General features: G+C 45.2%; 2 protein-coding genes across 4 annotated transcripts in view; one reads left to right on the top strand and one right to left on the bottom strand.

Moving 5' to 3' along the window:
* The window catches only part of KIAA1143 (KIAA1143 ortholog), a 34,750-nt gene extending 17,582 nt beyond the window's left edge, over positions 1-17,168 (bottom strand). Inside the window, exon 1 of the mRNA XM_078663525.1 lies at positions 16,945-17,168. Within this exon, the coding sequence (XP_078519651.1) occupies positions 16,945-17,052 (108 nt within the window). The 5' untranslated portion in view covers positions 17,053-17,168. The remainder of the gene's footprint in view (positions 1-16,944) is intronic.
* KIF15 (kinesin family member 15) overlaps positions 8,314-26,672 on the top strand; it is a 927,215-nt gene continuing 908,856 nt past the window's right edge. Inside the window, exon 1 of one of the 3 annotated variants that reach the window (XM_078663524.1) lies at positions 8,314-8,422. Coding sequence is in view for 2 of the 3 variants with exons in the window: in XM_078663522.1 (XP_078519648.1) it covers positions 19,024-19,165 (142 nt within the window). In the remaining variant the exon portion in view is untranslated. Of the gene's footprint in view, positions 8,423-17,649; positions 17,888-18,990; positions 19,166-26,672 lie in introns of those variants that run through there. The other 2 variants (XM_078663523.1, XM_078663522.1) reach the window with 2 other exon arrangements.

Below are 26,672 nucleotides of genomic sequence, written 5' to 3'. Positions count from 1 at the left end.
GCCTGCAACATGGCCCCAGAGAGACTTGCCTACAGGGCGGTGTTGTTGGGAGGTGCGATGCCGCCCCCGCACCCCCCTCCGACATGGAGCCTGTGATGGCCTGCTGCACTGAGAAGATTGAGGCGACGTCGTGGCAGTACTTGTGGCCTCCTGTGGGGTGAAGAAGCCTCCGGAGAGGGGGACGGAGCTGTGGCCTGGAAGAGAGTCATGTAGAGGGGAGGAGGTCCCGCCTGGGAGTGGATTGCCGAGCCTCCTGGGGAAAGGGCTGCCCAGTGTGACTGCAACAGCTGGGCAGGTCATGGTTACCTGCCTAAAGTGGTGCGGTAGCGATGGATGCTGGTGGAGTGAAGATCCGCGCCACCTGGGGCTGAGTCAAGTGGCCTGGCCTGCCAGTGTCCTGGCCGGATCTATGAGTGGAGCGGCTGTAAGAAGTGTTCGGTGCGGCCGTTGCAGGACCACTGTGAGGACTATGAACTGACTGCAGGCCCCATTCTGAGGGCAGTCTTGTCTGGACTATGCCGCTGTCCAGCTGATTATCGAGGGCCCCTATGGAGCCCTGCAGCGATCCTGGGACCCAGGTGGGACACACTGATGGGGTGGGCCCCTTAAAAGGGGGGCGGCCTCCAGGCCTAGGATTCATACTGCGAGAAAGGGCACAGAATTGATCTTGGCGCTTGGGGTGCTTGTCAACAGCAGGAGTTCATTACACACCGGGGATAGCAGATTGTGATCTGCATTACTCCTGAGCATGACAAGGCCGAGGCCTTCTTCATCATAGTGGTGGGAATAGACCCATTCAGAGACTATCATTTGGACTCCAGTTAACGACCTTGCCTGTAGTGCATCCTGCCAGGAAGGGAAAGAGCAAGAGCAAGAGCAAGAGCAAGAGCAAGAGCAAGAGCAAGAGCAAGAGCGAGAGCAAGAGCAAGAGCAAGAGCAAGAGCGAGAGCAAGAGCGAGAGCAAGAGCGAGAGAAAGAGCGAGAGAAAGAGCGAGAGAAAGAGCGAGAGAAAGAGCGAGAGAAAGAGCGAGAGAAAGAGCGAGAGAAAGAGCGATAGAGCGAGAGAAAGAGCGAGAGAAAGAGCGAAAAGAGCGAGAAAAAGAGCGAGAAAAAGAGCGAAAAGAGCGAGAAAAAGAGCGAAAAGAGCGAGAGAAAGAGCGAAAAGAGCAAGAGAAAGAATGAGAGAAAGAGCGAGAGAGAGCGAGCGAAAGAGAGAAAGCGAGAGAGAGAAAGAGCAAAAATGAGAGAGAAAGAGCAAAAGAGAGAAAGCAAGAGAGCGAAAGAGAGAAAGCGAGAAAGAGCAAGAGAGAGAAAGAGCAAGAGAGAGAAAGAGCAAGAGAGAGAGAGAGAAAGCGAGAGAGAGAGAAAGCGAGAGAGAGAAAGCGAGAGAGAGAAAGCGAGAGAGAGAAAGCGAGAGAGAGAAAGCGAGAGAGAGAAAGCGAGAGAGAGAAAGCGAGAGAGAGAAAGCGAGAGAGAGAAAGCGAGAGAGAGAAAGCGAGAGAGAAAGCGAGAGAGAGAAAGCGAGAGAGAGAGAAAGCGAGAGAGAGAGAGAAAGCGAGAGAGAGAGAGAAAGCGAGAGAGAGAGAGAAAGCGAGAGAGAGAGAGAAAGCGAGAGAGAGAGAGAAAGCGAGAGAGAGAGAGAAAGCGAGAGAGAGAGAGAGAGAAAGCGAGAGAGAGAGAGAAAGCGAGAGAGAGAGAGAGAGAAAGCGAGAGAGAGAGAGAAAGCGAGAGAGAGAGAGAAAGCGAGAGAGAGAGAGAAAGCGAGAGAGAGAGAGAAAGCGAGAGAGAGAGAGAAAGCGAGAAAGAGCGAGGGAAAAAGAGCGAGGGAAAAAGAGCGAGGGAAAAAAAGCGAGGGAAAAAGAGCGAGGGAAAAAGAGCGAGGGAAAAAGAGCGAGGGAAAAAGAGCGAGGGAGCGAGAGAAAGAGCGAGAGAGCGAGCGAGAGAAAGAGCAAAAGAGCGAGAGAAAGAGCGAGAGAGCGAGAGAAAGAGCGAGAGAAAGAGCGAGAGAAAGAGCGAGAGAAAGAGCGAGAGAAAGAGCGAGAGAAAGAGCGAGAGAAAGAGGGAAAGAAAGCGAAGAAGTGAGAGAAAGAGCGAAGAAGCGAGAGAAAGAGCGAAGAGCGAGAGAAAGAGCGAAGAGCAAGAGAAAGAGCAAGAGAAAGAGCGAAGAGCAAGAGAAAGAGCGAAGAGCAAGAGAAAGAGCGAAGAGAAAGAGCGAAGAGCGAGAGAAAGAGCGAAGAGCGAGAGAAAGAGCGAAGAGCAAGAGAAAGAGCGAAGAGAAAGAGCGAAGAGAAAGAGCGAAGAGAAAGAGCGAAGAGAAAGAGCGAAGAGAAAGAGCGAAGAGAAAGAGCGAGAGAAAGAGCGAGAGAAAGAGCAAGAGAAAGAGCAAGAGAAAGAGCAAGAGAAAGAGCAAGAGAAAGAGCAAGAGAAAGAGCAAGAGAAAGAGCAAGAGAAAGAGCAAGAGAAAGAGCAAGAGAAAGAGCAAGAGAAAGAGCAAGAGAAAGAGCAAGAGAAAGAGAAAGAGCAAGAGCAAGAGCAAGAGAAAGAGAAAGAGAAAGAGCAAGAGCAAGAGCAAGAGCAAGAGCAAGAGCAAGAGCAAGAGAAAGAGCAAGAGAAAGAGCAAGAGAAAGAGCAAGAGAAAGAGCAAGAGCAAGAGCAAGAGCAAGAGAAAGAGCAAGAGAAAGAGCAAGAGAAAGAGCAAGAGAAAGAGCAAGAGAAAGAGCAAGAGAAAGAGCAAGAGAAAGAGCAAGAGAAAGAGAGCAAGAGAAAAAGAGCAAGAGAAAAAGAGCAAGAGAAAAAGAGCAAGAGAGTGAGAGAGAGAGCAAGAGAGCGAGAGAGAGAGAGAGAAAAAGCAAGAAAGAGAGAAAGAGCAAGAGAGAAAGAGTGAGAATACACGAATGTACTCAGGGCTTAATAGGTACGCTTTTTACAAATTGTACTTAAACATGTCATTCAAGCGTTTCATGTAATAAAAATAATAATAGTTACATTTGTAAAGTGCCTGGTTACACTGAGGCCAGTTTGTCCCCGCGCTATGGTTCAGAAAAGGGGGTGGTGATGAATAGAGTGTCTGAATTAAGCAGACCACTCTTACCCAGTCCAAAGATCAGGGCTTGATCCATCACCGTTATTTAGCTCACTGCCCCATCCCAGCTCAGAACCTGGCTATATGCAAATTAGTCTGTCCCTGGCCCAGTGCATCATGGGAACAGGGCAGACCAAACTACCAAGCCAATTCTTCACCAGAAAGGAGACAAGCTACCGGGGACCGGTTTCTGGCATTTCAGCCTCGTCGGCCCGGCTTGCTTGAATCCTGATGGAGCAGTGAGCAAGGGACTCATGTCTGAGTATACCCTGCCACACCTATAGTGGCCAAAAACGATTCAGAAAAGGGGGTGGTGATGAACAGAGTGTCTGAATTAAGCAGACCACTCTTACGCAGTCCAAAGATCAGGGCTTGATCCATCACCGTTATTTAGCTCACTGCCTCATCCCAGCTCAGAACCTGGCTATATGCAAATTAGTCTGTCCCTGGCCCAGTGCATCATGGGAACAGGGCAGACCAAACTACCAAGCCAATTCTTCACCAGAAAGGATACAAGCTTCCGGGGACCGGTTTCTGGCATTTCAGCCTCGTCGGCCCGGCTTGCTTGAATCCTGATGGAGCAGTGAGCAAGGGACTCATGTCTGAGTATACCCTGCCACACCTATAGTGGCCAAAAACGATTCAAAAAAGGGGGTGGTGATGAACAGAGTGTCTGAATTAAGCAGACCACTCTTACCCAGTCCAAAGATCAGGGCTTGATCCATCACCGTTATTTAGCTCACTGCCCCATCCCAGCTCAGAACCTGGCTATATGCAAATTAGTCTGTCTCTGGCCCAGTGCATCATGGGAACAGGGCAGACCAAACTACCAAGCCAATTCTTCACCAGAAAGGATACAAGCTACCGGGGACCGGTTTCTGGCATTTCAGCCTCGTCGGCCCGGCTTGCTTGAATCCTGATGGAGCAGTGAGCAAGGGACTCATGTCTGAGTATACCCTGCCACACCTATAGTGGCCAAAAACGATTCAGAAAAGGGGGTGAGTTCAGAGATATTCAGAGAGTTCAGAGATATCACCCAGCACAGCGAGTTGCACCTAGAAACTTGCACACAAAGCTAGATTTTGACTGTATCCTGCTAATTTATAGGTTTTGTCCCCCAAACTGTGGAAAAAGCTTTCTTACTGAGATATGGTAGCCCCTATCTTTCACTCCTTCAAAACTTGATTAGGAACATCTAATACCACAAGAGTGTGAGAGAGAGAGAGGATTAGGAACCAGAATCTGAAGGGTGGGCGGGGCTGCGACGGCCAACGGTCGTTCGCAGCACCAGGGAGGGAGTGGGAGCACAGAAGGGGTTAAAGAACCTATCACAACATGTTGTGTTTATGGCATGGGGATTGGGTGGTTGTCAAAGGAACGTGTGCTGCACTTAAATTGTTCATTAGGCAGGAGTGCTGGAATATGAGGACATAGGGTGGTTGGCAGAATGGGAGAGACAATCACAGAGGAAAGATGTGTTGCTGATGACCGGGTTTCAATCATGGAATATAGAATATAAATCCTTCACTCTGTGTGGATTCATACTTAAAGTAGTGACTCACGTGGTTCGTCCATTGGCCATTTCAAGGAACCACAAGACTATAATTACCTTTCGGCGCTGCACAACTGCCGTTGTGGGCATTGGCATACTTTTCCTATATTCTTTAAGCACTGTGACCCATTCTATTACTGGAGGTATCCTTTTGAGGAAGCCTTTATTTAAAGGAAGTTCCAGTTAAGTGCTCTCTCCTTGTAAACCATTACTGATCTCGCGCGGCAATTGCTCTACTTCTCGCAGAGGATTCCACACTCTCTCAGCTTACAAAAGCGCAGCGTTGTGACGTACATCACTGGCATTTTCTGGTCCTGAGAAGAGGGACTCACATACAGGAGCGTGCATGAGAGCGTCCATTTTGAACAAGGCATTTTCCCTTCATTCATGATGATACGCACACCATGCGGGTATGTGTGTCAGTGAAACTAAAGAAGACAAATAACGCAGATCAGAGATACAAGGGAGCGGTGACATGCACACCAGATATTCAATGTGTGTCACAATTTTTTCAAATGCCAGAAATTCCAGGGATTGGTGATACGCACGCCTAATAATTAATGTGAGTCAATGGTGCCTCATTGAACAGTGACATGCACACCAGGATTCTCAAGCGCGCTTACATTTCAAAAAGGTGAAGCTCGCAGCAGGAGCTTAAGTTTTCAACCCGCGCTAGTGATTATAAGAATTGTTTACACATACTTCAAGTTTTTAAAGCTCCCCAGTGGTTCTCTCTGAACAGCGACACGCACACCAACACTTTTTCTGTGTTGCTCATACGGTGATACATACACCAGTGACTTAAGTGACTAAGTCTTAGGAACAATATTGCAAATAAGGGTGGATATCACATTTACATTGACTTATTCTGTATTAAGAAGCATAGCAGGATACCATGGCTAATATGAATCTACCCTCACCTCAGCCATTTATGAGAACAGAAGGGGAATTTACCTCAAATGGGAGGAGCGGAAAGAGTACTTTGTAAATTATATTTCCACATTTGATAATTCGTAAATCCAAGGTAATCAAGTGTGCTGTGGAAGAGTATGATCAAGGTGACCTCTTAGACACAGGGAACAGGGTCCCCAAGTGTTATGTTTTCAAGATGAGGTAATGGAGATTAACGGTCATAATAGGAAGAAACCTATTTGTGATATGGTGGCAGGAGAAGTATACGTAGAGTTGGTAGCAGACTCAGGGTCACTGTAAACCATTGTTAATAAAGAGGTATGGGCGGAACTTTTTGTACCTAAAATAGGCCCTACTTTAGAAGAACCGGACATTAGTCTGCAAAGATTCACAGGAGAAAATATAAATCTTCTTGGGTTCCCTAACCTGCTTTTCGAATTCAAAGGCAGGGAGGCGGAATGTAAAATTTATGTTGCAGAAAATTGACTATTAGCACTGGGATGGTGGGACCAAGGAGAGTCAGGCATATTATTGGATCCCAATAGTTCCAATCCTTTGTTGATGGTCAAACAGGAAGTACACGCATTACAGGAGGAATTTCCATCTGCATTCTATGGTAAAGTGTGAGTATTAAAAGGATTTGTCCAGAGGATTGTGCTAAAAACTGGCTGCTTGTCCCGATAAAGTGAGAAACATTCCATTCCCCATAGCGTCAAGCAGAAAGTAACCAAAGAATTGAACGGATTGGTGGAATCTGGCATAACTGAACATGTAGATCATCGGACAGTGTAGCAACCTTGTGGTAGCACGGAATGCTAATGGACGTGTTTGGTTATATGCGGATTTAAGAGAATTAAATAAACATTGTTGTGGATATGTTTACCTTACACCGCATTGAGCTTTTGTCTGTAACAAAGGGAATGGGGTGGTTTTCCACTATTGTTCTCAGCCCTGCGTACCACCAAGTAACAGCTGTAATGTCTAAAGGAAAATTTGCAAGGAGCTAAGTTACATATTTGTGGCATGAGTTTAGTTCTAAAGGCATCACATCCAAGACAGAACTAATAGAGGCCATAAAGAAAGCCCTGACACCCCAGAGTAAAGAGGAGGTCTGTTCCTTTTCGGGATTGGTGGAATCTATTCAAAATTTCCATACAAAAAGATGTACCCAATTAGGCAGTTTTTTTTAAAAAGGCTGTAAAATGTGTGTGGTCAGAGAGTGTCAAAAAGCTTTCAACAGCATCAGGAAAATAACATTTGTAGTGCTCCAGCATTGCACGGTTTTGATTCTAATTGCAAAAGCACCATCACCACTGATGCTAGTTGCAAGGGACTCAGAGCAGTGTTATCCCAGGTTCAAGGAGATGAAATGGAACAGGCTTTTGCATTCGCTTCATGAGCTTTGACGTCTACATTTCAAGCAGTTATTTTGTTGAACTAAAGTTGTAGTGAGGAGCGATCACAAACCTTTGACTAAGGTTCTTACATTTCATGTTTTTAACAATGTTTGACAAAGGATAATCAAGCTATCTATGCAATTATTAGATTATGTGTATGAAGTCTTATGTTCCAGGGACTAAATTGCCGATTTTTTAAGTAGACTGTCATTAACTGTAAATGAGAATGTAAATGAGAATACCAGTAGTGAATGGGATTAATGTATGGTAGTAATAGTGCTTCCTGAGGATCTAGAGAGCATGGTTGGCTTTCAGGAACAAGATGATGCTCTTAATAAAAGCATGGAGTATGTTAAGGAAGGATGGCCAGATAAGAAGGTTTTGGAGAAGGAGTTTATTGTATTTTGGGAAGCGAATATCCAATCCAGGATCTTACGTGGGAAAGTAATCACCTTGTGTCATAAGGGTCACTTGAGGATGGTAAAAAGTAAAGCATGAGTTAAGCAATCTTGTTGGGGGTGCAGGAGCTGATAGAGAAATGTAAAGGATTGTGAGAGAGTGTGTAAAATGTTTGAACTCAGATAAGGACAGGGTTACATTTAATCCACCCTTACATCCGGAGGAGGTTCCTTGCATGCCCTGGGAGAGGATAGGCGTGGATATATTTAGTCTGGTACAGGATTGGTATGGGAACTATAAATTCACTTTGGTAGTCATAGACCACTTCTCTAAATGGCCTGAAATCAAAATAGTAAAGAAAGCAGATGCAGAGGAAGTAGTGACAGTGCGGAACATTTCAATAGGGTCATTAAATGCATCATTGAGTTGGCAAACAGCAATAACATGAATTGGGAAGAGGATTTTTAAAAACAGTAGGAACCTATAGGAATACTCTCTATGACTCAACAGCACATAGTCCGCTTGATTTGATGACGGGTAGAACTTCTCGTACCAAAGACAACATTGGTTGCTTACATAGGACAGGAAAGGTGGATTAGTCACCCATGGTGGTAATGAAACGGATGAATGTGAAGCAAATTAAGTATCAATCAATCAATCAAGAAATATATACGATTCTTTACATGGTGTAAAAAAAATGTCAACCTCAAGGTTGGAGATTTTTTTGGTAACTTAATTATCTTAATTGTATCTTCCCCTTAGCTGCTCAGCCAAGATGGATGTGGTGTATGTATGGAATGTGGAATGCCTGATGAGAGAGTGTGTAGAATGTTGGTGTGCCTGCTGGTTGGAGAGAATGACAGTTGGAGTGAGTGGGCTGAGTGGCTAAGATGCTGCTCCTGGTGGGATTCCCTTTGGACCTCTTTATTACTTCTTTGAAGCATGTAACAACTTGTTAATAAACCCTCTACTTGAATTATACCTCCTGGCTACCTCTGGTCATCTGTACATTATACCTTACAACATTTTGGCGACAGTCTTGAAGAAACCCTACGTGCTACAGCCACAAGAATATAGGAGGTGAGGAAACTTACAATTTTTCTGAACTTTAATCGAACAAGAAACAAAGCAAAGCAATTTTTAAAATAAGTAAAAGGAAAAGAACGCCCTCCCGAGTCCCACCAGTGTCCTCTACCTCCTGGACAGCCTGCTCAGGGCGCTTCACGTTCCGTTTAAATTCAAGTTTCCTGCTTGCTGTGGAAATGTATCTATTTGTTTAGTGCCAACCCAGCTATAATCTCTGCTATCAGGACTGGCAAACCACTTATCTATCTTGATCTGGAATTCGCCTCAGAGACTTGATATATTTTACACCACGTGTATTTATATTTGAAGTAGTGCCATAACGGAGCCTGTGTCGTAATTACGTGGTTATCTCTAGTACTCCAAGCTATTAACTGCCTGATTTCTTTTTGGAGCACAATTGGAAGAATGCAACCTGCCGAATACAATACTTCTGCGAGGGAAAACACTGCCTGTTATGTGTTTTAATTAGTTTCGGCTAGCTGTGTGCACCAAATTGGTACTGTTAGGCAAAGTCGTGTAAGATATTTTAATTTTATTCAAAATTAACTTTGCCTTAGTCCTTCGTGTCCAATTGTTGCTAACTGCTGTTTTTGAATTTCGAAACTCTGTCACGAGCTCAAGCACGCACTTACCGTTTTGATGAGAGAGTGTGTAGAATGTTGGTGTGCCTGCTGGTTGGAGAGAATGACAGTTGGAGTGAGTGGGCTGAGTGGCTAAGATGCTGCTCCTGGTGGGATTCCCTTTGGACCTCTTTAAGACTTCTTTGAAGCATGTAACAACTTGTTAATAATCCCTCTACTTGAATTATACCTCCTGGCTACCTCTGGTCATCTGTACATTATACCTTACAACAATTTTGTTTAAGTGAAAAAAGGCAGACTGGTCAGGAAGGGTGAGAGCAAGTTATCAGATCCGTTAGAAGTTTAAAAGATCTTGTGCAACTGAGCATTGTTGAGTGATGGTCTGTCACGCTAAAAGGATTGTCATTATTTAAGAGTGAGGGAAATAACAGTGGATACACAAAGAAGAAAGACCTTTGTTCTAGAGCAAGAAGATATGATTGGGTCGATGATACTGGCTCGAGAGAGAGGAAATTCATGCGACAGGATGCAGGGGAATCCAGAGTAGGGAGAATCATGCAATGGTACCCACTGAAACCCAAGAAACGTGCAACAAATTCTGGGGGAAAACAGAGAGAGGAAATTCATGTTACAGACCCTATGATGTCTAGGACAGGAAGAACAATTGTAAAAGCTGGACACTATGATGACTTTGTAGCAATTGAGGACTACAGGGATAAAGAATGTTGTATTCAGTCTAGTCAATACTTATTCCTTAAAGATGTTTCTCGTCTTATTTAAACGTGCATATATATTTCTGCATAGTTTATAGTAACACATTCTTTGAGTATTATTGTGCAGTGTCTATTTTATTTTAAACTTGCATAGTTGATTCATTTACTATATTACCTATGTTAGCATTGTTTTTTAGGTCTAGACTATTCTATCCCACAGGGATAGATAGGCGAGAATTATAGTAAGCACTTCAAAAACTCTACCAAACTTGCGGATCACACACAGTTCATGTGAGCTATGCGCGTGCACAAACCAGCCACGTCACACCACCATTTGTCTGTGCCTCGCATCAGACTTCAAAGGATCCGCCCCCCCGCCCCCTGCATCAGACTTCAAAGGAATGAGTCCCCGCTACCCACCACAGCAATGCCGAGAGCTTGTTGTTGTTTGTTCACCCCCATGGATCACAATGATTACTTGTGGCATACAAACTTCTCCCATTATAAGCTCTGCATGCAAGTGTTCGTGTTTCCTTTCCCTTAATCAGCGCAGCGCCTCTTCACGGATGCCCGTTTCATCTTTCACACCAGACCACTTACTTTTTTTATCGTATTTCCTGATTAGTGCCCACATAGGTACATGCTACAATGCGCCAGTCCTTCCATTTTAAACTTGATTTTCCTTGCATTACAACTGAAATAAACACAGAGAGAGCAGAGGAATTTCTATTTGCGAGAGATGACTCTGCTCGGATGCTCCACGACGTGCTGCCACTCTGCACCACACATTAACTGTGACCACTGCACGGTGTCGGCAACAAAAGGCAGAACCACTCCTCCTATAAATGTAGCATGTCTGTGCTGCTTCTTCAACCATGGCCTGGGCTTTAATCAACATGCAAGCATTCCCATAATGTACAAAGTCACCTTTATTTAGATTCAGCTACAGCCCCCTCTCCCCCCAGTAACAGATTTGCTTTCGGCGTGAGGTGATGTTTTGGGTTTTGTTTTAGTCTAGCTTCCCTGCATTTATTAGCCCGCATTGTTCTTCACGCCGCACACTGCTGCACGCCACACACTGCTGCACGCCACACACTGCTGCACGCCACACACTGCTGCACGCCACACACTGCTGCACGCTGCACGCCACACACTGCTGCACGCCACACACTGCTGCATGCCACACACTGCTGCATGCCACACACCACCAACACATCACTCTAGGACACCACCATATCACTCTAGGACACTACCATATCACTCTAGGACACTACCATATCACTCTAGGACACTACCACATCACTCTGGGACTCTACCACATCACTCTGGGACACCACCACATCACTCTGGGACACCACCACATCACTCTGGGACACCACCACATCACTCTGGGACACCACCACATCACTCTGGGACACCACCACATCACTCTGGGACACCACCACGTCACTCTGGGACACCACCACGTCACTCTGGGACACCACCACGTCACTCTGGGACACCACCACGTCACTCTGGGACACCACCACGTCACTCTGGGACACCACCACGTCACTCTGGGACACCACCACGTCACTCTGGGACACCATCACGTCACTCTGGGACACCACCACGTCACTCTGGCACACCACCACATCACTCACACACACCACCACATCACTCACAGACACCACCACATTACTCTGGGCACCACCACATTACTCAGCCCAACCACAACAGCATCACTCAGCACCACAACAGCACTGTCCTTGCTTGCTACCAACAAGCATTGCCATAGCCAATAGGACTCGCATTAGGAAAGTGTAAGCTATTGGCTTTGTGAATAACAATGCTATTAATTTATATATTTCCAAAGCCAACACATTGAAAAAAATTGTCATTTACAATACCAATAGCTCACACTTTCCTAATGAGAGACCTATTGCATTGCAAATGCTTGTTTAATATTATTCAAAAGATTTGTGTTTATTGCATGGGGATCAGGGGGTTGTCATGGTAATGTGCGATGTGCTTAAAATATTCACTAGGCAGGACTGTGGAATGTGGGAACATGGCAAGGGGTAGTTGGCAGAATGAGAGACGTGGTTGATGAGGAAAGATGTGTTGCTGATGCCCTGGTTTGAGCCATGGAATAAAGAGCATACATTCTTCGCTCACAACATACGTGAACATTGGTGTCCCTTTACCTCCTTCGTCTTCTCTTCCTCGTTTTTTATCCCCTTTACTTGTACGAGAGTCGTTTTCGTGCAACATTATTTCATGCTCCTTTTTAGGGCTCGGGCCTAAGCCACCACGAAGTGGAGGCGGAGCTTCCGAGCTCTTCTGTATTTAGAAAAAAAAAGAATTCTGAAAGGGGTCTGGCTGGCACATTCTTTAGTGCGCGTCTGCGTTTTTTATGGCATCTGCCTAGTGATTCGTCTTCGCTGTGCTGTCTATTTAGTAGCCTTGACGTGATAGGGTATATTTACTTTTCGTCCGTCATTTATTGCAGTGGTATGGCATATTCTGTGCGCGAACGAGCACGGCAGAGTGATTAATCTTAATTAGGATCTGTCAGAGTGCCCGTGTAATGCAATCCAGATGGGGCGAGCGCGTTCACCATTGCATTGCATGCATCATGCGCGCGTTTAACATTTACCTTTCGCGCACGGCAGTCCATTCATTTTAATTAGGAGCTGTCAGAGTGCCGCGTTCACGGCGGAGATAATGGAAAGAATTTTCCTGTAGCTTCAAGGGCAGTCACAGTTGATATTTTTTAAGATACCTCGCATACAAGCACCCTTGCCTCGCTAATCCGCGTGTTTTTTTAAAATAAAACAATATGGTAGAGTTTAACAGAGATTTTTGCAATAAACAAAAACAGCTATGTAGATTGTGGCGTGTTTTATTTGCCATCACCTTGAGTTGATTTTTACGTACGTTTTTCACACACACACAGTAGTGTGGGCAGAGTAGCGATGACAGTGCATATCTACAGGCTAGTGAAGCCAATGCATATCTACAGGCTAGCAATGACAGTGCATATCTACAGGCTAGCGATGACAGAGCATATCTACAGGCTAGCGATGACAGTGCATATCTACAGGCTAGCGATGACAGTGCATATCTACAGGCTAGCGATGACAATGCATATCTACAGGCTAGCGATGACAGAGCATATCTACAGGCTAGCGATGACAGTGCATATCTACAGGCTAGTGAAGCCAATGCATATCTACAGGCTAGCGATGACAGTGCATATCTACAGGCTAGCGATGACAGAGCATATCTACAGGCTAGCGATGACAGTGCATATCTACAGGATAGCGATGACAGTGCATATCTACAGGATAGCGATGATAATGCATATCTACAGGCTAGCGATGACAGCGCATATCTACAGGATAGCAATGACAGCGCATATATACAGGATAGCAATGACAGCGCATATCTACAGGCTAGTGAAGCCAATGCATATCTACAGGCTAGCGATGACAGTGCATATATACAGGCTCGTGAAGCCAATGCATATCTATAGGCTAGCGATGATAGTGCTTATCTACAGGCTAGTGAAGCCAATGCATATCTACAGGCTAGCGATGACAGTGCATATCTACAGGCTAGCGATGACAGAGCATATCTACAGGCTAGCAATGACAGTGCATATCTACAGGCTAGTGAAGCCAATGCATATCTACAGGCTAGCGATGACAGTGCATATCTACAGGCTAGTGAAGCCAATGCATATTTATAGACTAGCGATGACAGTGCATATCTACAGGCTAGCGATGACAGAGCATATCTACAGGCTAGCGATGACAGTGCATATCTACAGGCTAGCGATGACAGAGCATATCTACAGGCTAGCGATGACAGTGCATATCTACAGGCTTGTGAAGCCAATGCATATCTACAGGCTAGCGATGACAGTGCATATCTACAGGCTAGCGATGACAGAGCATATCTACAGGCTAGCGATGACAGAGCATATCTACAGGCTAGCGATGACAGTGCATATCTACAGGCTAGTGAAGCCAGTGCATATCTACAGGCTAGCGATGACAGAGCATATCTACAGGCTAGCGATGACAGAGCATATCTACAGGCTAGCGATGACAGTGCATATCTACAGGCTAGCGATGACAGTGCATATCTACAGGATAGCAATGACAGCGCATATCTACAGGCTAGTGAAGCCAATGCATATCTACAGGCTAGCGATGACAGTGCATATCTACAGGCTAGTGAAGCCAATGCATATCTACAGGCTAGCGATTACAGTGCATATCTACAGGCTAGCGATGACAGAGCATATCTACAGGCTAGCGATGACAGAGCATATCTACAGGCTAGCGATGATAATGCATATCTACAGGCTAGCGACGACAGCACATATCTACAGGATAGCAATGACAGCGCATATCTACAGGCTAGCGATGACAGAGCATATCTACAGGCTAGCGATGACGGTGCATATCTACAGGCTAGTGAAGCCAATGCATATCTACAGGCTAGCGATGACAGTGCATATCTACAGGCTAGCGATGACAGAGCATATCTACAGGCTAGCGATGACAGTGCATATCTACAGGCTAGCGATGACAGTGCATATCTACAGGCTAGCGATGACAGTGCATATCTACAGGCTAGCGATGACAGAGCATATCTACAGGCTAGCGATGACAGAGCATATCTACAGGCTAGCGATGACAGTGCATATCTACAGGCTAGGGAAGCCAATGCATATCTACAGGCTAGCGATGACAGTGCATATCTACAGGCTAGCGATGACAGTGCATATCTACAGGCTAGCGATGACAGTGCATATCTACAGGATAGCGATGACAGTGCATATCTACAGGCTAGCGATGATAATGCATATCTACAGGCTAGCGATGACAGCGCATATCTACAGGATAGCAATGACAGCGCATATCTACAGGCTAGTGAAGCCAATGCATATCTACAGGCTAGCGATGACAGTGCATATCTACAGGCTAGCGATGACAGTGCATATCTACAGGCTAGCGATGACAGTGCATATCTACAGGCTAGTGAAGCCAATGCATATTTATAGACTAGCGATGACAGTGCATATCTACAGGCTAGCGATGACAGAGCATATCTACAGGCTAGCGATTACAGTGCATATCTACAGGCTAGCGATGATAATGCATATCTACAGGCTAGCGATGACAGCGCATATCTACAGGATAGCAATGACAGTGCATATCTACAGGATAGCAATGACAGTGCATATCTACAGGCTAGCGATGACCGTGCATATCTACAGGCTAGCGATGATAATGCATATCTACAGGCTAGCGATGACAGCGCATATCTACAGGCTAGCGATGACAGTGCATATCTACAGGCTAGCGATGATAATGCATATCTACAGGCTAGCGATGACAGCGCATATCTACAGGATAGCAATGACAGTGCATATCTACAGGCTAGCGATGAAAGTGCATATCTACAGGCTAGCGTTGACGGTGCATATCTACAGGCTAGTGAAGCCAATGCATATCTACAGGCTAGCGATGACAGCGATGACAGTGCATATCTACAGGCTAGTGAATCCAATGCATATCTACAGGCTAGCGATGACAGTGCATATCTACAGGCTAGCAATGACAGAGCATATCTACAGGCTAGCGATGACAGTGCATATCTACAGGCTAGCGATGACAGAGCATATCTACAGGCTAGCGATGACAGTGCACATCTACAGGCTTGTGAAGCCAATGCATATCTACAGGCTAGCGATGACAGTGCATATCTACAGGCTAGGGATGACAGACCATATCTACAGGCTAGCGATGACAGTGCATATCTACAGGCTAGTGAAGCCAATGCATATCTACAGGCTAGCGATGACAGTGCATATCTACAGGCTAGCGATGACAGTGCATATCTACAGGCTAGTAAAGCCAATGCCTATCTACAGGCTAGCGATGACAGTGCATATCTACAGGCTAGCGATGACAGTGCATATCTACAGGCTAGCGATGACAGAGCATATCTACAGGCTAGCGATGACAGAGCATATCTACAGGCTAGCGATGACAGTGCATATCTACAGGCTAGCGATGACAGTGCATATCTACAGGCTAGCGATGACAGAGCATATCTACAGGCTAGCGATGACAGTGCATAAATACAGGCTAGTGAAGCCAATGCATATCTACAGGCTAGCGATGACAGTGCATATCTACAGGCTAGCGATGACAGAGCATATCTACAGGCTAGCGATGACAGTGCATATCTACAGGCTAGCGATGATAATGCATATCTACAGGCTAGCGATGACAGCGCATATCTACAGGATAGCAATGACAGCGCATATCTACAGGCTAGTGAAGCCAATGCATATCTACAGGCTAGCGATGACAGTGCATATCTACAGGCTAGTGAAGCCAATGCATATCTACAGGCTAGCGATGACAGTGCATATCTACAGGCTAGCGATGACAGAGCATATCTACAGGCTAGCGATGACAGAGCATATCTACAGGCTAGCGATGACAGTGCATATCTACAGGCTAGCGATGATAATGCATATCTACAGGCTAGCGCCGACAGCGCATATCTACAGGATAGCAATGACAGCGCATATCTACAGGCTAGCGATGACGGTGCATATCTACAGGCTAGTGAAGCCAATGCATATCTACAGGCTAGCGATGACAGTGCATATCTACAGGCTAGCGATGACAGTGCATACACTCACAAGGAGACCACAGGCAGCTGAGGTGCAATCTTCTCCCACTCACAAGAACGACATCACAGGCAGCAGCAGTGCAAGCTTCTTACACTCACAAGGAGACCACAGGCAGCAGAGGTGCAAGCTTCTCACAAGAAGGACATCACAGGCAAGTGGTGCAATATTCTCACACTCACAAGGAGATCACTGGCAGTACACACCACATGAACACACTCCATAACACATAGCAACAATACATTGGCATTTACGATGCCATTAGCTCAAACTCAAATAAATCCGAGCCCGATTGCATTTCTAATGCTTGTTTATACTACCTCCTGCCGCCCGAAGCGTACCGCTGGTTCATGTGGGTTATAATAATCTCGAGTCACTATTCCTCTCCTAGTGCAATCTTTCCCTGTGTTAAGGTCGACATGGCTGTCCTCTTTCTTAAGCCTTTACCTATGTTACGTTTCGTGCTGACCCATGTTAAAGCTCACCTCCTTTCGCAGATCACTACTTCCCAACAACACTCACCTTCGTATCAACGTTAGGCCCCTCTTTAAACCCCACGTCTTTCTTGAATTTTGTCAGGAAGGCTGGTTCAGCGGGACGCACGAACGATACTTGGCTTTTTTTACTCATGATAGGACAAAACAAAGTCACTCGTGGTCCATTGAACGTAATGCCCTGGGTAATAATTCAGTCGGCAACAAGCGAACAGAATGAGTCACGTGACGAGAATGGAAGGCCATGACCGTCGAACTTCAGTAGAAATCGTGTCGATAGAAGTCAAGAAGCTTTATTGTAAAAAGTGTTTGGAGCGGCCATCTTTGAGAGGGGTTACTCCCTTATCATCCACCACCCTTTCAATGCAACGAAATTTCTACATCCGTATTAGCTACTAATAGTGAGTATGAAGATGCAGCATAATATTTAATACGTGATTGTGAAACTGAAAAAACAAGTTCGATGGGTATAAAATTGTCTATTTAAATGACTTGACCATTTTATTTTCTGTGTTACTCTCTCTAATAACGGAAAGTTATCCGTTCGTTGGGACAAACAGGGAGCGACAACCACATTAGGGACAGGCTCGTTACCTTGCCCTGCGCATTAGGCCTATAAAAGGCCCCTGGACAGTGCAGTCAAGTCCATAATCCCCCTGCTTGTTGAATACAGATAAATGCACCCTCCCAAGAGCTTTCCGTGAACCTTATTGATGTAGTCTTTCTTTTATGTCTATTGTAAGACAGTTATCCGAATATGGCAGCGCTGGAGTTGGCTTGACGGGAAGGGTTCTAGTTTCTCCTGCTTTAAGGGGCGGTCTGATCTGTAGTTCGCTTCTCTTCTGCTTTAGCGCCAAATTTAAAGATCGCCATCTTGCCGGATCTGCGTTCTGTTATTGATTCTGGTTTAAAGGAATATTTCAAAGAGGTTTCTGCTGAGTTTGCAGTCTGGATGGCGCCCGTAGCTAAAGGTAGGCACCGGAGAGGTGCTCATTGTGTCATGAACATGTCGGAGTTTGCATGTAAACGCAGTCTAGTGAAGAAGTAGGATCTGTAAATGAGTTCAGAGTTGAAAACACTAGAGGTGCTGTCACTCATGTTTTCTGTCAGTTGCGCATGTTTGTCAAAGATATGAAATATTCTACAATCGGAGAGAAAATGTCAATATGACAACAGATTGTGGTTTAAGTAATTCGGCTCTGGACTTTTGTTTACATGAGACTTCCTGTGTCCAAACAATTTTACAATCACTTGAGGTATATAGACGGGGATTTGCAAACTGATGCTCACAGCCGAAGAATCAGTCTTGAAGGATCTGACTGGTACAAGGTATTCAGTTTGCACGGCACCCCACCCCCGCATTGTCCAAAGTTGTCAAGTTTTCAGTCTAAGTGTGACGTTTGCTCGTTTTCAGTGTGCTCCTGTATGATATTTCATTGCCTTATAGTCTGTGTCACTTTCTAATGGCGAGTAAAGCGGTTATGTCTGTGTCGAGAGACGTTACACAGTAATGGTGTAGAAATAGTCTTGGAACAATTGCAAACTCTTTAAACGCTTTTGCCTTAACACACATTACCTTCCTTTAAGGACATGATCGCCATGAAACAATTGTGGTGTTATTTATAATAATATAGATGTATTTTATTGGTGTATCTCCAGTTTGTTTAAACTGTGTGTTATTTTCAAAACCTACATCAGTTCTATTCAGTGATGAAAAATGAACATTCTCAGTATTCCTCTGGACATGAAACGCAGCGATGCAAACTTAAAATAACTCTGTGGGGGTATGTTCTTGGAGGGGAAGGGGCTCATGCTAAGTATTGCCTGAGAAGCACTTATGCACACATCAAGCCTCTTTACATTCACCCCCCAAAAAATCTTGCTAAACCCTACGATCGTCAGGGTTTTTTGATACTGCTTAATGGTTATATCACCTGCTTACAGTCTCCAAAGACAACATGGAAACTTACTCAGTGTTGGGATTTCCAGCTGACCACCCCACCCCTGGCGCTGTGTGACATCGGAGTTCACCAGGAGAAGCTAGCAGACCTGGAAATCGCAGTGCGGGTTTGTTTAGTAGTGGAAACGAGTGTCCGCTTAGAGGAGAATGAGCATTGGGTGCCTTCTCGTAATGGAATGCGAGGTCGGGTTGCTTAGTGGACTAATGCATCCACTATTGAAACCCTTGTTAAACCCATGGTCACGTGTACACATCCAGCCTGGTTCATCCAGCCGTTCATCCTTCGAAAGTGAGTGTTGTGAGTTTAATTGAATTGAGAAACGATAAACGCTTGTTATTCAGTATAAAGTTGTCCCAAGGGCAAACATGCAATGTACACATCGGTTGTGTTATTGTATAGTTTTAGGTGACACTGTTTCCCAGTAATTATTTAAGCGTTGCACTTGTGAAATAGACGCCCTCAAAAAGTTTGTTGCACCGATCGGGTCTTCATGCGGTCTCTTTCAGCCCCCAATCCCCAATGTAGCTTCCCAGCAGGCATGTCTCCCGGTGATGCAGCAATAAGTAAGGTTGTAGACTGTGCTGCAGGCATTTCTCTTTACCTTCCAGAACGCCTCCACACAAGCTACACTACTACCTGGAAGCAGCACCTTGCTGTGGTTTTAACTGGCGCAAACAGATCACAAGTAGCTAGAATTTGTTTTTAGAATTGACTCGCCCAACCCCAAGGCCTTTCTACAAATGGGATGCGTTTTGCTTGTGAAGTCAAGATTGTAACTCTAAACACTATCTTGGGCTTCATTGCTCAGGCAGCCCCTTATGTAGAAGGAGCGCAGAGCCTTTGTTTTCAGATTTTAGGGATGACGAGCTCAAGTTTTTTTTACACTGTCATTTGTACTCCTGTTTCTCAATTGTTAATTCATGACTACGTGTATCAGATTGTAAAAGACAGACCTGGGCTGGATTAGCTAGACACATAACTTTAGGAGCACCGAATGGGCCCTATTTAATCCAGCGAGAGAATACAATGTGCAGTGATTTATTTCCTAATAGAAAGAAGCACCCAGCGTTTTGCTCCAGAAATGGTGACGTGGTGCACAGTTTATTTAGTACTGAAAACGGATGTATGGCATTTTATTGATTATCACAAAGGAACATGCGCTGATTTCGCCACACAATAGGAAAATTGGCAGTCCATGATTCTATTTCTTTCGCACAGTCACACTTTATTACTCCACCTTAGTCCTGTCATAGAGCTAGTTCTAGGATTCCCGCACACTAGTCCAGGGAATGCGTCAAGGTCCTAAATTCTGTTCCTCATTCAAAGTGAAAGTATAAAGCATCATGATTCTCACTATTAAAACAGACCATATTGTAACAAGACTGAAACTCTATTGACAGAGAAAATACAACAAACCCCAAATGTTGTAAACCCCCCCCCCCTAAAAAAAACAACCCAAACAACTCTGTCTGGGGAAGCTGTGCTCGCCCACCATTTTATACTGTACCAAACCAGGTACATCCAAATGTATTCCACTTTGCATTTATAATTAATACTGTTGCCAAACTTGAGAATGGACATCAGGGGACATCTGCTCCAGCATTTTTAATGTTTGCATTTGTTACCCATATATTTTTCTTACTTTGCCTTGATGTTACTCCTTCCTTTGAGCATAGCCTAAAGCTCTCGAATTTGCCTACACACGTGTCCAGCCATTACCTTTTGCTTTCAACTCTTAAGCTCATCAGCTGACCTGGCTGGAGTGGTCTAGGAGTAGCCTAGCAGTGGACAGACTGTTGGCCTAATTCTAGTGCTTATTAGAATACCATATATAGCACCATCTTCGCATGCACATGATGTTGTTTCTACTTCCTTAAAATCTGGCATGAAAAATTCACCTTTGCTTAATACTTCTGATTGTCGACTCTCCTATTTTTAGATCTTGCCTAAGACCGCTCAAGAGCTGTTGTTTGCAGGACATTTTATTTACTTACAAGACTCTTGGAACCTGCTCATTGCATATCATTGGTTTGCCTCGTTATCAGTCTTAATTACTGGCTCCTCTTTATTTGGAGCGTGCTTTTTGTTCCTGTGCTTCCCACGTCCCTGGAGCATGGACCAAGTACTGCTTTATTTTTAAGTCCGACTGCCAGAGTTGTCTTGTTGCAAAAGACTTACTGGGGACATGCTGCTACCTGACCTGGAAAAGCATTCCACCCATTGATGTCCATAAGATTTTTGTTTTATCACTTTTATTTTCTTGCTTTCTCTTTGATGGTTTTATCTGTTTTAGCACGTCTAGCTCCTGTTTGTTCCTCCCATGGAGCTTAGTCTGTTTTCTATCTGTCCTATTGCCTCCTGTTATCCTTCCACAAATGTCTGCTTATATGTGAACTTTTTTTTTCTTTATGTAAAGCACTCCATGAAAATGCATAGTTTCCAGCTTTCTCTGTTTTCACCCTTCTTACAAAAACTTCAACGGTAAAAAAAATAATAATCAACACCGCTTTTTTTCATGTCTTTCAAAAGCTCTACTTTGTAACAAGAACACCAGCTTATACAGCTTTTTTTGCTCACATAGAGCATAGCAAAGTTTACAAACACTGCAATCCTTGTTTACATTCAGCATGTGTTGTCTCTCGGTTCACATTCAACACATGTAGACTGTCTCTGCTTACAAGCAAAACATGTCGACTTTCTTAAAAACAGCAAATGTACACGGCCTGTGCATACAAGCAGCATTGTTATCCTTGTTTACAAACTGTGCATATAGGCTATCACTGATTACAAGCTCCACATGTATACTGCCTGTGTTTGGAGACAGAACATATTGTGACAGATAGTATGCTTTTTATTGCAAGGGTGCTGTTCCGATACATTTCTTGGCACACTTTCCACTGATACAAATGTACATTCTCCAGCTGCACACAGTACATGCAATTTCATGCACACACACTTTCCATACTCTTTTAATAAATCTCCTATGACCTTTGCTTAGCTCGTCCAGGCTTTAACAGTGTTTGCAGGTCTTGATTCGGTTTTCAGGTTTTTCTTAACTCTCCTCTCTCCCCTCCAGCGGCCTTGCTTTTGTGCATCACCTCACAGACAAGTGGACCCTGCCAACCCCTATCCCATCCCCAAAGGCCCATTAGCTTTGCCAGTGCTAGTTTTTGAAGTGACCTTCCTCTGCTCCTGCTACCTGTCTTAGCCTACTTTAATCTTTTACTTACAGCAGTTCGTAAGTGTGAGTGTTTCTAGGTTGGCTTGCTCCTAATTTTTCTCCGCGCTGTTGCTTTCATGTGCTTGTTTCCCGTGTTCGTGTTCACTTTTAATTTTCATCCTCTCCCGTTCTTCTCTTTGGTGCAATATAACAGCAGGCCGCAGGTTGCTAGCATAGATTTTAACAATGATTTCAAAATGCATTAATGGTTTTCCACAATCGCTATTAAGTAATCACTGGTTTTTGTTTCTAAAAAAGTGAATATTTTTGGTACGTATTTCATGATTCATTGGATGTCTTGGGTATTGTTAAACTGCTTTATGCAAAAATAGGGTGTTTTTTACATTATTTTGTTTGCATGAGCACAGGTTGGATAAACATTCTAGCGTGAAAATGACATTATATTGTAAAATGCTTTTTTGCGTGTTTAGCCGTTCCTAATGCGCTTTCTCCTGGAGCTTGATGTGTACATTGTAACAAAGATTGGAAGCTTTGTTGTGTCTCCGTAATTTGAAGAAATGAACCCATTTTCCAGCATTTTGGTGATCTACGGATGTAGAGTGCAAAAAGAACAATTGATAGACAGTATGCAGAACAATGTCATACATTCACCCAGTACAGAGATCTGGGCCTAAATCCATTGTTTTTTTGCTCACCATGCCATTCCAGTGTGGACCCAGCCATATGCAAATCAGTCTTGACCCTGGGCCCAATGGGAACAGTTCAGCCCGAACTGCCAGGTCCTCCCTGGACTGTAAACAAGCATTGTAGGACCGGTTTTGGGCTTTCAGCCCTCATCAGCCAGGATAGCTTGACTCCAGTGTCAAGTCTGAGCATACCCGTCCCACTCGGGGTGACAAATGCAAAAAGAACAATTGATGGATAGAATGCAGAACAATGTCATACATTCACCCCAGTACAGAGATCTGGGCCTAAATCCATCGTTTTTTTGCTCACCATGCCATTCCAGTTTGGACCCAGCCATATGTAAAGCAGTCTTGACCCTGCGCCCAATGGGAACAGTCCAGCCCGAACTGCCAGGCCAGGTCCTCCCTTGACTGGAAACAAGCATCATAGGACCAGTTTCGGGCTTTCAGCCCTCACCAGCCAGGATAGCTTGACTCCAGTGGCATGAAGAGCACGGGACTCACGTGTGACCATACCCGTCCCACTCGGGATGACAAATGCAAAAAGAAAAATTGATGGATAGAATGCAGAACAATGTCATACTTTAACCCCAGTACAGAGATCTGGGCCTAAATCCATTGTATTTTTTGCTCACCATGCCATTCCAGTTAGGACCCAGCCATATGCAAATCAGTCTTGACCCTGCGCCCAATGGGAACAGTCCAGCCTGAACTGCCAGGCCAGGTCCTCCCATTTACCCCCAGATCTCTTGACTGGGGGTGAATATTTTGATTTGTCTGCATTCCGTCCATCAAATTTGTGTCTTTTGCTTTCTCGCCCTAAGTGCGCCAGGTATTCCCAGACTGGGTCCTGGGCTCACTGTGCCACTGGAATCAAGCTATCCTGGCTGAAGAGGGGTGAAACCCTGAAACCGGTCCTAGGATGCTTGTTTCCGGTCCAAGGAGGACCTGTCTTGGCAGTTCGGGCTGGACTGTTCCCAGGAGGCACTGTGTCAAAACTGATTTGCATATTGCCAGGTCTGAAGTGGGGTGGCATGGTGAGCAAAAAAATGATGGATTTAACCCAGATCTCTTGACTGGGGGTGAATGTTTTGATTTGTTCTGCATTCTGTCCATCAAATGCGTGTCTTTTGTGAAATGTAGGGTTGCATTATACCAAGATTTACACACTGTTTTCAGATGGTCTTCCTCTTGTTGATGCTCTGTTTCTTTCACTGGCACGATTCCTGTGTTAGTTTGTTCCCTTTTGCTTTTCACCCTATCCCTGGTACCATTTGGTGCACGATAAGAACACTAGCAGCCTTGAGGTTATTCGCATTACTTTAAAAAATGAATGCAAAATATAATAAGGATTTGTGCTATCCCTATTAAGTAATCACTATTTTGCAGCAAAGTGCTTTTTGGCATGTGTTTCATGATTCGTGGATATCTTGGGCTTGATTAAAATGTTTTATACAAAAAACAGGGTATGTTTTAAATAGGTTTGTTTGCATGGTTACAGGGTGGCAAGAAAATTCTAGTGTGAAAATAACATTACGTTGTTATTGTATACATTGTAACGAAGATTACCGTACTATACAATGACAGGCCATAGTATACTTGACAAGATGCCATATCCTACTATACAAAGATAGGCCGTACCACAATCTATTATACAATGACAGGCTATACAATACAATGCCATGCCCCCTACTCAACCCCCACCAAACACACCGACCTACTGCTCTCCTGGCACAACGTCAACGATGAAGACACCGTCAAAATCATGAACACCATCCACTCTGCTCACCCACCGACCCCTGCCCCCACCAAATCTTCAACAAGGCACGCTCCATCATCGCACCCCAACTCCGAAAGATCATCAACCGCTCCTTTGAGACCGCCACCTTCCCAGAGAGCTGGAAACATGCCAAGATCAACGCCCTACTCAAGAAACCCAAGGCAGACCCAAAGGCCCTCAAGAACTTTCGACCCATCTCCCTGCTCCCGTTCTCGGAGACAGTCATTGAGAAGACCGCCAACAGACAACAAACACACTTCCTGGAGGAGAACAACGTCCTGGACTCCTTCCAATCCGGCTTCTGCAGCAATCACAGCACCGAAACCGCCCTCATCGCCACAACTGACGACATCAGGACCCTACTGGACAACGGCAAAACCGCGTCCCTCATCCTCCTGGACCTCTCGGCTGCCTTCAACACCTTCTGCCACCACACTCTGCGCACACTCCTCCTCGACGCAGGGATCCGAGACAAGACCCTGGACTGGATCACCTCCTTCACCGGCAGAACCCAGAGTCCGCCTCCCCCTTTCCGATCCGAAGCCACCATGATCACCTGCGGCGTACCACAAGGATCATCCCTCAGCCCGACCCTTTTCAACATCTACATGGCGCAGCTCGCCAACATAGTCAGAGCACACCACCTCAACATCGCCTTGTACGCCGACAACACCCAGTTGATCATCTCCCTCACCAAGGACCCGGCCACCGCAAATCCAACCTTCACGAGGGAATGAAGGACGTCCCAGACTGGATGAAGACTAGCCGGCTGAAAATGAACTTGGACAAGACGGAGGTCCTCGTTTTCAGCTGTACCGCCTCCGCATGCGACGACTCCTGGTGGCAGGCCACGCTGGGAGCTCCCTCGACACCCGCGCTCACAACCTGGGGTTCATTCTGGACGCAATGCTCTCTATGACCCAGCAAGTCAATGCTGTTTCCTCCTCCTACTTCAACACGCTCCGCAAGATCTACAGATGGAGCCCCACTGAAACCAGAAGAACGGTTACCCAAGCACTCGTCAGCATCAGGCTGGACTACAGCAACACCCTCTATGCAGGAACCACGGCTACACTCCAGAAGAGACTCCAACGCATACAAAATGCCACATCCTTGGACTCCCTCGCCACAGCCACATCACCACCCACCTGAGATATCCGCATTGGCTCCCGGTCAACAAGAGGATCACCTTCAAGCTCCTCATCCATTCTCACAAAGCACTCCACAACGCCGGACCAGCATACCTCAACAAACGACTATCCTTCTACACCCGAACTGCCAGCTTCGCTCCGCTGACCTCACCACCGTCCCACGCATCCGCAGAACAACCACCAGCGGATAACAATTTAAAGCAATGTTTGCAATCATTTAGAAATAGAACGAGAAATCGGAAAAATGAAAAAGCCCCAAGAAGGGAGGGAAGGAAGTGTGCTCAAAGGCTGTGTGAAAGATTATAAAGATAGTACACAGACTTAAACATAATGTACATATATCCCAAAATCAACAAAGAATTACAAATTATTCCAAGAAACCAAAACGGCCTACATCAATTAAGGCAAGTATTTGGGCAAGTATTACAAAAGAGAAATGGGGCATTCCACGGTCACATGTATAAATCAATCATATAAAGGAGATGTGCCGGATGTCCCAAAGTGAAGTGGTGTCGACGTTTCGACCCCTGTGTGTAGGATAAATTCAGTCCTTTGCCGGGGTCTTCATCAGGACCGTAGTACTGGGGGAGGGACGAAGAGGGGCCGTCCTATCTGAAAAATGTAAACCCATGTCAGGGGATGGAATATAAACTTTAAAAACTAAACAGTCTTTGTACTGTACACCAAGGAGGTGACTTAGTTAAAAACAAACTAAAGCCATGGAGTCCAGGTCATAGGACCTCTGGACAAAGGGACCAAAAAGCAGAATATGTAATTTATCCATAGACATGCTTATAAATTAATTATATTATACCATACATAAGAGGCAAACATTAGTGATGTCCACACCAAATGGGGGACCAGTTGATAATACAAAGCTTTACGAACTGGAGAAATGGAAACAGGAAGACCGGTCGACTCCGTGTCGTCGCAATCAGGTCCTGCAACAACCATAAGGGATCGTAAGTGACTGAATACTAGCTCGCGCCCGAATTCT

Source organism: Lissotriton helveticus, chromosome 10 (genome assembly GCF_964261635.1).
Source record: "Lissotriton helveticus chromosome 10, aLisHel1.1, whole genome shotgun sequence".
NCBI classification, from domain to species: domain Eukaryota; kingdom Metazoa; phylum Chordata; class Amphibia; order Caudata; family Salamandridae; genus Lissotriton; species Lissotriton helveticus.
Note: the sequence above shows the minus strand (reverse complement) of the source record. Positions and strands in the feature narration are given on the sequence as shown.